Consider the following 12,691-nt stretch of genomic DNA (forward strand, 5'->3'; position numbering starts at 1 on the left):
TGCAAATAAGAACCCTGACAGAGACATCAGGAAAGCTGCCGACAGAATTACAATGAAAATTAACGATAAAGAAAATTATTTTTAAATCTTTAGAATTGATGAGAACTTCAGAGCTGCTTAGAGATTAGCTAACACAACATCCCAGTTTGACAGTTGAAAGAATAAGTTTCAATCCAGGCAGCTCAGGAAGACTCAGCCCAGTCTGGACCCCGGGCCTCCTGACTCCAAGGGGCCACATTAGGGATTCGCCTTCTGGGAGAAGCCACAGTTGGAAGCTTCCTGGAAACACATTTCTTGGGAGAAAGAAAGGCTGGATATGAAAAGATGCTCCATTTCATACGTCATCAGGGAAATGCAGATTAGAACAATGAGATACCACTACACATGTTTTTGAATGGCGAAGGTACAGACCACAGACAACACCAAATGCCAGTGAGGGGCTTCCCTGGTGGCACAGTGGTTGAGAGTCCGCCTGCTGATGCAGGGGACACGGGTTCGTGCGCCGGTCCGGGAAGATCCCACATGCCGCGGAGCGGCTGGGCCCGTGAGCCATGGCCGCTGAGCCTGCGCGTCCGGAGCCTGTGCCAGTGAGGATGCCAGTGAGGATGTCGAACAACAGGAACTCTGGTCACTGCTGCTGAGAATGCAAAATGGTGCAGCCATTTCGAAAGACAAGACAGTTTCTTACAAAACTAAACATACCCTGACCATATGATCTAGCCATCGCACTCCTTGGTATTTATCCAAAGGAACCGAAAACTTTTGCCCAGACAAAAACTTGCACACAAATGTTTATAGCAGCTGGATTCATAACTGCCCAAACTTGGAAGCCACCAAGATGTCCCTAAGTAGGTGACTTGATAAATAAACTATATTACATCTACAATGGAATAGTAAAAGAAATGAGTTATCGAGCCATGAAAAGACCTCGAGGAAATGTAAATGCATATGTTTATGTGAAGGAAGCCAATCTGAAAAGGCTACATACTGTGTGATTCCAACTATATGACGCTCTGGAAAAGGCAAAACAGTAGAGACGGTAAAAGGATCAGTGGTTGTCAGCAGTTGAGCGCACACGGGAGGAATGAAGAGACAGCACAGAGGATTTTTAGGCCAGCGAAGCTATTCTGTAGGACGCTATAATGATGGCTACATGTCACTATCCATTTGTCCAAACCCATAGGATGTATAACACCAAGAGTGAACCCGAATGTCAACTCCAGACTTTGGGTGACAGCGACGTGTCAGCGGAGGTTCATTACTGTAACACACATGCCATCTGGTGAGGGCTGTAGATAGCGGGGGAGTCTGTGCATGGGCAGGGCTGGGGGTATATGGGACCTCTCTGTACCTTCCCCTCAATTTCGCTGTGCACTTAAAACTGCCCTAAAAAATTGTCTTGATAAAAAAAAATTAATTTCAGTGATAAAAGAGGCCCATAGATTAAAAAGGATTTCAGAGATATCTTAATTTTAAAAACAACAGAAGCTCAAAAGGCTAGTATTAGTCAACCTTGGGCCTGATGAAAATTCCATCCCTATAGGTTAAAAGAACGGGCTCGGCTTTTATAAGGGAAGAGGGTGAAGTCTGGGGTCTCATCAGCTAAAGGGCCTGACACCGGATGGCAGCCGGGCAGCCACAAGGCTCAGTGCGTCCCCGGGGCCGCCTCTCGGGGCTCCCTGAGCCATCCCAGCGACAGGGGTTCTAGCAGGAGCTCCTGTTCTGGGAACGGCAGCTGAACTGCCCAGCTGAGACTCAAAACAGAACCGGAGGACTGCCTCCACGCCTGCAGGCCGAGAGCTGGGTCCAGCTGCAGGCAGAGAGAGAAAAGTGTGTCCACGTGACTCCCGGCTGACTCAGGGCTTGCCGTGAAGGGTTATTTCTTCGCATTTCACTGTGAGGATTGCGACACCGCCCTTCACATCAGTCTGTGCGATTGTGCAATCCTCTAGCCCTATAAATACAATGACACTGCAGCCGCTGGAAGCCTCTGAGAGTTCAGCCTCCAAGAAGCCTCTGCCCTCCCCGGGGATCCGGGCCACCTGCCACCACCATGAGGGTCCTCTACCTGCTGCTGCTGACTCTCGGCCTCCTCTTTTCGCAGCTGGCCACAGGTGAGCTGGGGACCTGCTGCAGCGCCCGCCCCGGGGCTGGGACTTGGGGCTGAGTCTAAGAACAGCGGCCTCTGTGTCCCCAGGACAGATCAGCAGGAAGGCATCCTCGAGGCTGAGCGGCCTGCTGGGGGCAGAAGGCCGTGGGCAGAAGCCTGCAGGGTCTGGGCCATCCTGGCCGCTAGGGGCAAGCGCGCCTGCCTGGAGCATCCCCAGGCCGATTCTCCCAGGTGCCTGAGGGCAGCTGAGCTGCAGGAGGGCCAGACTCCCATCTCTCTGTCTGTCCCTTAGGGCTCCCTTCCCTCTGCACTTGGCAGGGATGGGAGGCCTGCGCCAGACAGCTCCCAGCACCTCCCAGCCCTGTCTTTGTCTCGGGCATCCTGAAAGTATCCTATGGGGAAGGGGATCACCTATTCCATCTGCAAAATGTCTCCTCACCCTGAGAGGTCAGGGTCCGAGGCAGCCGAGAGGTGCAGGCTGCCACGCCATCTCTCTCCAGGTCCCGGGGTGGGCTCTCCCAGGTGCCCTGCTGCAAGCAGATGCTTCCCACCCCGCCCACAAGACCAGCTCAGCTGGAATCCTTGACTCACCTGTGTGCAGGCAGTCAGAGATCCACCTTCCTTGAGAAATCGGTTCACATCCTCCAGGGTGGGCCATTCCCCAGTGCAGAGCGGGGGAGCTCTGTGTCAGGCCCAGCTCCCCTGGGTCAAGGCAGCAGTGCCCCTGACGTAAGAGAAGGTGAATCGGGATACATTTTACCCCAGCCCCGTCGCTCACTCACTAAGTGATCTTGAGCGAGTCTCACATTCTGGGTTTTAGTTTCCGCATCTGCGAGTTGAGCGCGCTGTGGCAGGTGGCTCTAAAAGTGTTAGAGCTCTGGAATTCTCTGAAAGACCCACTTGTGCTTTTCTCCAGGCCATCATTTTAGTGTGCAGACGTGCCTAATTTGCTCCAGGGGTGCCTCAGTGTTCCCCTCGGACAACTGGGTTCAGAGGTATTCCAATGCAGAGTTTTAAGGTTTCCAGGTGGAATGCATAAGAGAGGTGGAGAAATTAATTTAGTGAGTTGCAACCTTGTTTTCTCAAAAGAATAGAAAATACCAGTGCATGCCACGCAGTCAGCGTCTCCTCTGTTTTATCACACTCATCTCATTGCATGTGTGTTCGTACTGAGTAGCCGTGCAAAATCTCTTACTGCAGCTCAGGTACACTCAAAATGTTTGAAAGTCACTCTGTTAACGTGAAGAGCTCTTTTCAGTCTATGACACGTAAATGTGATTATGAGCATCTCATGCAGAGTTCAGAAAATGAAAGTGTCTCCAAGGGTATGTGCAGGAGCAGATAAACTTACTAATCACTCGTGAATTATCAGCTAACATCGTGCAGCCCTTAGTGCACGCGGGATCAGCTAAGACGCTGTCCTCCGACGACAGGCAGGCCCGGTCTGGACAGAACTATCAGTGAATGAATTCCCAGGATGGGGATCGGGGCCCTCAGGACCAGTTGCTGACCCCAGCTTGTCTTCTAGAAAGGCAAGATTAGCACCCACCCTCCACCTCCCAGCTCGAGCTGGGAGGCTGCGAGCAGCTGAGGTCCTTGCACGGCAAGCAACACCTCTGCAGTGCCTCTACTGTCCCAAGACGTTTGCATCTTAAAAGAGGGCCACAGGCAAGGGCAAACTCGACACGAGTGTTTTCTGGGGGATGTCGTGCTGTCTGGATGCTGTTATCTGGGTGGAAAGAGCCCCAAGTGTCTTCTGCGTTGGAACACACAGGTGCCCCCAGCCTGAGTGCCCCGGGGCCACAGCGCAGGCAGCTCTCACCTCGTCTCTGCTTTACCCTCAGACACCGGTTGTGCTTCTGATCATTGCGTCCTCACTGCTGTGCAGGGGTTGTCACAGCTGCTGCAGCTGCCCCTGCCATACCCACCCTGCCCGTGGGCCGCACAGTTGCGGGGTCATTGCAGGGAGGGAGCGGGGGCTGCTCAGCAACGCTGAGCCCCCGCGCGGGTCAGTTCACTCCTTTTCTGGAAGAGCCCTTAGACCTGGTCATTTCACAGGTGGGGAAATTGAGGCCCACGTGACCCGGGGGAACCAGTGTTCTGTGGTCACTACAGGAGATCCTAAGACTTGACGTTCTCTTTAGCAGTTTTCATCTCGGTCAGAAAAAAAAAAAAAAATACGGGTTGCCCACTTGTATCTTATTCAAGTGGTCTTTCCGTGAATGCAGAACGATGTCACAATGACAAGGCGACCCAGGTCCCTGCATCAGCGGGATGGGACCCCAGCCGAGGTGCTGAGGAATCAAGACAGGTTGACGTTGTTCCCTCACTGATTCAAGGAGTGTTTGGTTAAGAGCTGCTGTGGGCAGGTGTTGCCCAGGAACAGGGGATGCGCCAGGAAACACAGCCCTGGGTCTCATCTCTACACATTCCAGAAACAGAGCGGGACGAGAAAACCGATTCCATAATTACTTAACTAATGGCAACCGTGTTGTGAAATGCTGTTAAGTGCAGGACGCTAGGAGAACACGTGACAGTGAGAGCTGACCTGTTCTTGAGGAAGCTCAGGGATGGAAAATTGTAAGTCATTTTGGTGTTCATGATACTTCCAAAAAAATATTTCTTTTAATTTCCTCCCAACATTTAAAAGTCAGGATATGCCACCAAAAAAAAAGAAAAGAAAAGAAAGAAAAGAAAATCTGATTTTTATCTTCTCTTTTTTAAAATTTAAAGAAGTTTTAAAACTTTTAATTTTATATTGGAATATAGTTGATTAACAATGTTGTGTTAGTTTCAGGTGTACAGCAAGGTGATTCAGTTATACATATACATGTATCTATTCTTTTTCAAATTCTTTTCCCATTTAGGTTGTTACCTAATATTGAGCAGAGTTACCTGTACTACAGAGTAGGTCCTTGTTGGTTATCCAGTTTAAATACTGCACTGTGTAAGTGTTATCTTGTCTTAAAAACACAAAAGATGTGGCAACATTCCTACATGGCAACAGTGAGCTGCAACTAAACAGTGGCTGTGCCTCCAGATGAGCCTCCCTCCCCATGTCACTGCAGACCCCACCGGTCCCTAATGCCTCACCTCAGCGCACTTCACAGATTTGTGTTACCCGCCTGGCTGCAGTGGGCAGCTGGATTTGCAGCCCTGAATTAACTAAACCAGTGAAAGGAGAGAAGTCAAGGACAAAGCAGACGGAAGGGATAGCTGGTGTGAAAGCCTAGAGATGAAGAGAAATAGAAAACCATAGCTCTCGCTTTTAGTTTAGTCCTCCCAGTGGCCCCGTGGGGGAGGAAGAATCATTATTCCCATTTTCTGGGCAAATAACAATAATGAAGTCACATGACTGGTAGCAGAGCAGGGACTCCCAGGCCCTCAGCTGCAACACTGCAGGCCGCTCAAGGCACAGAGCGTGCCAGGGAGCAGAGAAGAGCCAGGATGGTGATGTGGGGGCAGATCCAGTGAGGGCTGAGGCAGCAGGAAACGCATCTGGGTGCGAGTGAGCCCCAGGGGGTTTTAAACCCACGAGTGACAGAATCAGAAACGGCTTCTTTAAGAGACCAGTTTGCTGGGCTTCCCTGGTGGTTAAGAATCCGCCTGCCCATGCAGGGGATACGGGTTTGAGCCCTGGTCCGGGAAGATCCCACATGTCACAGAGCAACTAAGCCTGTGTGCCACAACTACTGAGCCTGTGCTCCAGAGCCCGTGAGCCACAACTACTGAGCCTGCATGCCACAGCTACTGAGCCTGTGCACCTACAGCCCGTGCTCCGCAAGAAGAGAAGCCACCACAGTAAGAAGCCCACGCACCGCGATGAAGAGTAGCCCCGTTCGCCGCAACTAGAGAAAGCCCGCGCACAGCAACGAAGACCCAATGCAGCCGAAAATAAATAAATAAATTAATTATTTAAAAAAAGAGACTGGTTTGCTGCCGCGTGGAGGCTGATCAGAGGAGAGGACAGTAGATACAGGGGGACAGTGAGGACGGTCTTCCTGTAAACAGGGCCCACAGCTGTGCTGTTGCCAGGTGACCAGCAAGTTAACCAGAATTAATGCCGCTGATAGTCATGGCCCAATCCGCAGCCCTCTTCTTTCCTTTCCCTCTGGACACGCATACCGCGTGCATCCCCGGGAGTCTGGGCCTCTGTTTCCTCACCTTTAAAGTGACAGATGAGGCAAAACAAGTCCCAGCCCGACGTCCTGTGACCCTGGATCTCCACCTGGCCCTGCTCACACCTGAGTGTCGCAAAGTGTGTCCCTCAGACCTGCTGGCCCGAATTCCTTCCACCTCGCAGAACTCTGGCAACAGCACCAGGAATGTGCCTGCTACGGCCGCGGATCCCGTCCGGAGAAACACGCTCCCCGGTGCCTCAGACACAAGCCCCTGATTCCTACGAAGCAGACCCGACAGAGGCACCCGATTAGCAATGCGGGGGAAACAGAGTCATCCTCAGAAACGCCGGTCACACGGCACCGGCTGTGGTACTTCATAGTGCCACGAGCAACTCCGAAAACATCTAACTGTCCCCAGCATCTGCAGCCGTCATGCAGGGACGACTCTTATCCCCACCTTAGAGATGGGTTTTGCAGGGAATCTCAGAGAGGCTGACTTTTCAAATACTCAGCCCGCGAATACCAAGGACTCGAATTCAGCTCTGACTCGAACTCCTATATTCTTTTCCCACACCTCCCAAAGACCTCTGGATATGTCACCAGCAAGTCAATTTATCCTAAGGATAATCTAGATGGAAGTGACTTAAAGCTTTCATGACCTTCATAGGAGGCACTGCTGGTTATCAGTGGCCGGCAAGCGTTTCTAGGAACAGGGACGTCATGGGTGACCCGTCTGTGGAAGAGGGGCCCTGAGTTTTCACTTGGTTTGCAGTTCTATTATTTGTTTTGCAGGAGTGGCTTGTATATATTTGATTTCTTCCCCAGATATCTTGAAAAGATCCACAGAGGTGAAGTCCGACCCTCTCTGGCCTCCACTGACCGCCTGAGCCACCAGCACGTCTCCTAAGTGGACAAGCGACCTCTATTGTAATGTCCGCAATGGGAGGGAACCCACTCACTCGTGGGCAGCCCTTCCCCTGGCACACTGCCAACCAGCCACCTTGTCCTGACTGGGGAAAGAGCCCAGCTGACTGGCCCAGGCCCACATTCCAAGACGACCAGTCTCACGTCGCTTCCCACGGACAAGTCCCTGTATGCATCACCACAGGTGTGGGACTCCACGGCCAGCGCTGGCAAATCTGGATTACACCCTATGGATCCTCAGACCTGTGTCTGTGTCTGCTCCTGTCACATCTCAGATCCACGGGTGCCGTCAACCCTGTCCTTGCTCCTGACTTTCTCCACGCCTGTGCTTTTCTGCTGCTTATGTGGTGCAGTCCTCCAGGGCAGGGGGTAGGGGTCCCGGCAGGGGTAGAGCTCAGGCATCTTCTTCTCCAAAACCCTTGTCATTTCGGCACTTCACTCCGCTTTAGCCTGGTGGTCTTTTAGGACAAGAAATTTATATTTCAGTCAAAAGCTCCCCAATTTTCCCTTCTGACATTGTTCCAAAACTTCACTTGCACCTCCAACTGTATACTGTCAATCCAACTTCAGAGGAGAGGGCCGGGGAACAGGGTCCACTGCCCGTGGCCTGAGGACCACACTCCCAATCTCAGAGCTCCCTGCTCCTGTCCCTCTGAAAGGCTCTTTAAGAAATTTTATTTTCGTGGCTCTTTTATATAAAGTCCAAAGATCCCCCCCATGTTTCCAATGTATCTTCTTCTCTGTAGACTTTTTCACCTGCCCTTTTCCTTGAACCTCCACCATCTGACCTGCACAGGCTGTGTCCCGTCTCGGCAGCACTGACAGCTGTCCATGCCCCTCAGGCAGATTTATGTCCTGATGACTCTGTAACAGTCAAGCCTCTCCTGTGTTCACTGCCATAAACGTTCTTCCTCTCATTTTCTTCTGGGACTGACCCATTGGCACTTATTTTCTAGTTAATTTCCTGCTACTTAATCACAACAGCCCTTCATTCAGCCAACACCTATTATTACAGTTGACTTAAAAAACAGTTGGTGTTGTAGTTGCACTTGGGTGGGATTATTGAGAGTCCAGCTATAATTGGCCTAATAACTGTGTAGTATTTGAGAGTCTCTCTTTTCGCTGCAAGCATAGAAGCTGGTACAAGCCTGCTTTCCTAACAGGCCTGCTCCCTTCACCCCTCCTCATCCTTCATTCTTACCTATAAGCGCGCTCCCTCTTTTCCATGTTCCTCTGGTTCGTGGCGCTGCAGAGGCCGTCACATGATGTGTTGGACTGTATTTCTCAGACCAGCTGAATTAGGACCAAGATAAGAATGAGCGCAAGTCTAGAGACGTACTATCATTCTTGGGAAAGGGGAGGAGAAGAGCGGGGCTGTGAGTTATCCAAGGAGCTTGCATGCCCGGGGAGTGGACGGAAACGGACCAAGGCGTGATGGGAGAGGGTGTACACAGCACATAGCACAGGAGGCCCACAGTGCTAGGAATACACGGAAGACCTTTTCAAAAGCAACTCTTATTGTTTTAATTTTTGATTGTAAAATATAACATGTATCCAGAAAAGCACATAAAACTCGAATGTATAATTTAATGAATTATTATAAAACAAGCACTCCTGTAACCACAGTGTGAGCTAAGAACTAGAACTTGGCCAGCACCTAAGAGGCTCTCCTCCAGGCTTCTCAGTCGCAAATCCCTCCTTCCCCCAAAAGCAATCATCACTTGACTTTTATGGTCATAACCTCCCGTATTTCTTATAGTTTTACCATGTTAACATTCATGACGAATAATATAGCTTGGTTTGTGCATACGTTTCAACTGACTATGTGTCAAGAGGTGGTGGCATTGCTGGGTCGTAGCATGTGCTTACACTACTGAATTTTAATGAATAATGCCAAACTGTTCTCCAAAAGCGTATGTATCAACTTACGCTCCTACAACCAATGAATGAAAATGCCTGTTCTTCCATATCTGTGTCAACACTTGATAATGCCAATCATTTAAAAATTTTAGCCATCTGGTGAGGGGAGTGGCATAGCATTGGCGATTTAATTTGCATTTCCCTGATAAATAATAAGTTGAGTACTTCTGTGTATAATTACTGACCACTTGGATATCTTTGGTGAAGTACCTGTGTGTCTTCTGCCCATATGTTCTATCAGATTATCTGTCTTTTCTTAATGATTTGTCGTAGCTCTTTATATATTCTGCATAGAAGCTCTTTGTTGGTTGTAAGTATTAGAAATATCTTCTCCTACCTTGTGCCTTAATTTTTCACTCTCTGAATGGAAACGTTCCTTAAGCAGAGGTTTTCCACATTATTTTAATGTGGTTAAACGTGTCATATCTTTTCCTTTAGGGTTAGCGCTTTTGTACCTTAAGAAATCTTTTTTTTACCCCAAAGGCACGAAGAAAGTGTTCAGTGCCGTTTTCTGGGGGCTTTTACTGTTTTTCCTTTTACATTTAGGCTTATAACCATCTGGCAGTGGTTTTTAGCGTGCATGTATGGTCCGAGCTAAGAGTAAAGGGTTTTTTTTTCCACTATGAATATCCAATTGTCCCAGAACCAACCACTGAGAAGACCATTTTTCTCCACTGTTCTGCGAAGCCACAGCTGTTCTACTTCAACTCTCCATATACGCATGTATCGCTTTCTGCTGTCCTGCTTCTGTATTTGTCTGCCCTTGTATCCTCACCACACTGTCTAATTACAGTGGCTCTGTAATTAGTCTCAAAATCCAGTAAAGCAAATTCTCCCGCCTTCTTTCCTATGAGTGTCTTGGCTATTCTTGGTCCTTGGAATTTCCATATATGTTTTAGAATCAGCTCATCAAGTTTCACTGAAAGAAATCTCTTGGGATGTTATGGTATTGGGTTAAATCTGCAGCTTACTTTGGGGAAAATTAACATTTTAAAAATAATTAATCCTCCAATGCTTAAACAGTATTTCTACTTATTTAGGGCCTCTGTAAATTCAAAAAAATACTGTATTCTTTATAGATAGAGGTATTGCACATAATTTCTTAGATTTATAACTAGGCATATTTTATGCTCTTCTATATGGTGTTTTTATTTTATCTCCTTTTTTCTGTTGGTTGCTAATATACAGAAGTAAAATTCATTTTTTCTTTTTTGTATGTTGATCTCAGCAAATTTGCTAAATTTTCCTGTTCATTCCTTTTGGATTGCCTACATATAATCATAATGTCTGCAAATAGAGACAATTTTATTTCTTCCTTTCCAACCCTTGTACCTTTTTTTTTTTTTTTTCTCTTATCCCCCTGGCCAGTACTTCAAGTATAATGAGGAATGGTAATGACAACAGCAGTTATGCTGGTCTGATTGCCAATCTCATGGAATGTTTTCAATACTTGACCATTAAGTCTACTGTACGTTGTAGGCTTCTGTAGGTACTCTTTATCAGATTAGGGAAGTTTCCTCCAGTTTCTTATTTGCTAGGAGCTTTTTTTTTTTTTATCATGAATCAATGTTGATTTTTTTCCCAATATCTTTCTGCATCTATTAAGATAATATAATCATTGGCTGATTAGATTATGGGAACATTGAATCTCCCTGGGCCTCAGTTTCCCTGTCTGTAAGTTAGGAAAAAGTGATACATTCCTTGGAGGATTAAATGCAACCATAAACGTGTTAGTTCCCCACCAAAGGAAAGATGACCAGCTTCAGAATCTTAGAAATGGATGAGATCACATAATCTAGTCTCCCCAATTTTAAATTTGAGAAGCTGGGGCTCAGAAAGTTTGAGTGCTTTGCTAAAAATCACACAAATTCATTCTAGAACAAGGAATGTAACCAAAGTACCCTGACATTAAATATGTTGCTATTTCTTTGGGGTCCTATAATGTACTAGATCCTCAAAGATAACGCCAGAAATGAGTTCCCGCTGAGTATGGTGACACCATAATTCACTAGCAGAGAGGTGGAGTGAGAACTGGTGAGGGTCATGGGATCTACCTCTGGTCCTGGCTCTGCCTGTGGCCAACTGCATGCCCTGGGGGGGCATCGCCAGACCTCAGCGTCTTCATCTAGGGAGAGAATCACAGAGAGGTGGAAGTAGTTGAGCTCTGAGGTCCATCTGGGCTCTAAAAAGCCACAGTTGGTTGTATTTGGGTCTCCTCTGTTTATCCAACAAAAGGAAGGGTAAATATAACATTAAATATACATATATTTAAATGTTGGTATAAATACATACACACACACACACACACACACACACATACCAACAACAACAAGAAAAAGAAAGTGTAGACCTTCTGATTTCAAAGGGCTTTCACATTCATTAGCTTGATCCATCTTCCTAATAACGATCACTTGGAGGACGTACTGAAGGAAGGATTCAATCTTGCAGCAGGGGTTGGACTGAGTATCTTTCCAGCTGTGACATCTTCCAATGAAGAGCAACAAAAGCTGGAACTGGAGATTTAGAGAGTCTAGTTGACTATGATCTTACTGGAGGTCGATATTGTGGTGAGGCTTTTAAAACCTGGAACACTCTTGAACAGCCTTGGCAGGAACCAATACAATGTATAGAAAGAATACAGGCTGGAGATCAGGAGACTGTGTTTTGTGTGAGCAACTGTGTGGCCTTGGCCTAAGATGCTTCCCTCAGACGGTGGGACCAGCGTGTCTCTCAGTGCCCTTCCATCTCCATGGCAACACAGTCCAATGAGATGTTCTGTGATGATGGAAATATTCTACCGCTGCATGGTCCAGTGCAGTAACCACTAGCCACACGCGGCCATCAAGCACTTGCAATGTGGGTGATGTAGTTTCGATTAATTAAAATATGTCACCACACGTAGCTGGTGGCCACCCATTGCACGGCACAGCTCTGTAGTGAACAAAATGAGATGAAGCCTCTTTTTGCTCTTGGTAGACGGGACACGTCTAAAGTATTTTGTGTTTATTCCAGGCCTCAAACTTAAGGAAGTCTATCCATGAACTGAACACATCCAGAGGAGAATGAACAGGGTTGTGAAGTGTCTGGAAACTAGACACTGAGAAAAATGAGAAAAAGAAGATTTTTAAGGCAGCAGAATGACTGAAAATGGGACAGCCTTCTGAAAGAGTGATTAGACTTGTCTGTATAAAGCAGGAAAAGCGCCACTAGCTGGAAGTTACTGAGAGGACAGTTTCCATCAGTATGAAAACCAAGTGTCCAGCAGAGATTAGAAGCCTGTCTCCCAGGGTGTCTGCTCCAGGGTGGGCGGCGTAAACAACAGATGCTCGTTTCTCGTAGTTCTGGGCGGTAAAAGTTCAAGATCAAGGTGTTGGTTTGGTTTCTCCTGACGCCTCCCTCCTCAGCTGACAGAGGACCGCCTTCTGTCCTCACATGGCCTTTCCTCTTTGTGCTGACACATCACTCGTGTCCCTTTGTGTGTCCAAATTTCCTCTTCTTATAAGGACACTATTGATTAGTGATCACCCATATACCTCCTTTAACTGCAATCAACTCTTTGAAGGCCCCATCTCCAAATACAGTCACATTCTGAGGTCCTCGGGCACTTAGGGCTTCA

At 47.8% G+C, this 12,691-nt stretch overlaps 1 protein-coding gene across 2 annotated transcripts in view; it reads left to right on the plus strand.

Moving 5' to 3' along the window:
* The first annotated feature begins 1,986 nt into the window (after window positions 1–1,986).
* DEFB1 (defensin beta 1) overlaps window positions 1,987–12,691 on the plus strand; it is an 11,674-nt gene continuing 969 nt past the window's right edge. The window contains exons 1-2 of one of the 2 annotated variants that reach the window (XM_024768078.1): window positions 2,007–2,114; window positions 7,057–7,339. In XM_024768078.1, coding sequence (XP_024623846.1) covers window positions 7,162–7,339 — 178 coding nt within the window. In that variant the 5' untranslated portion in view covers window positions 2,007–2,114; window positions 7,057–7,161. Of the gene's footprint in view, window positions 2,115–7,056; window positions 7,340–12,691 lie in introns of both variants that reach the window. The other variant, XM_024768079.1, reaches the window with a different exon arrangement.

Source organism: Neophocaena asiaeorientalis, unplaced genomic scaffold, assembly GCF_003031525.2.
Source record: "Neophocaena asiaeorientalis asiaeorientalis breed wild unplaced genomic scaffold, Neophocaena_asiaeorientalis_V1.1 scaffold16, whole genome shotgun sequence".
In the NCBI taxonomy this organism is placed as follows: Eukaryota; Metazoa; Chordata; class Mammalia; order Artiodactyla; family Phocoenidae; genus Neophocaena; species Neophocaena asiaeorientalis.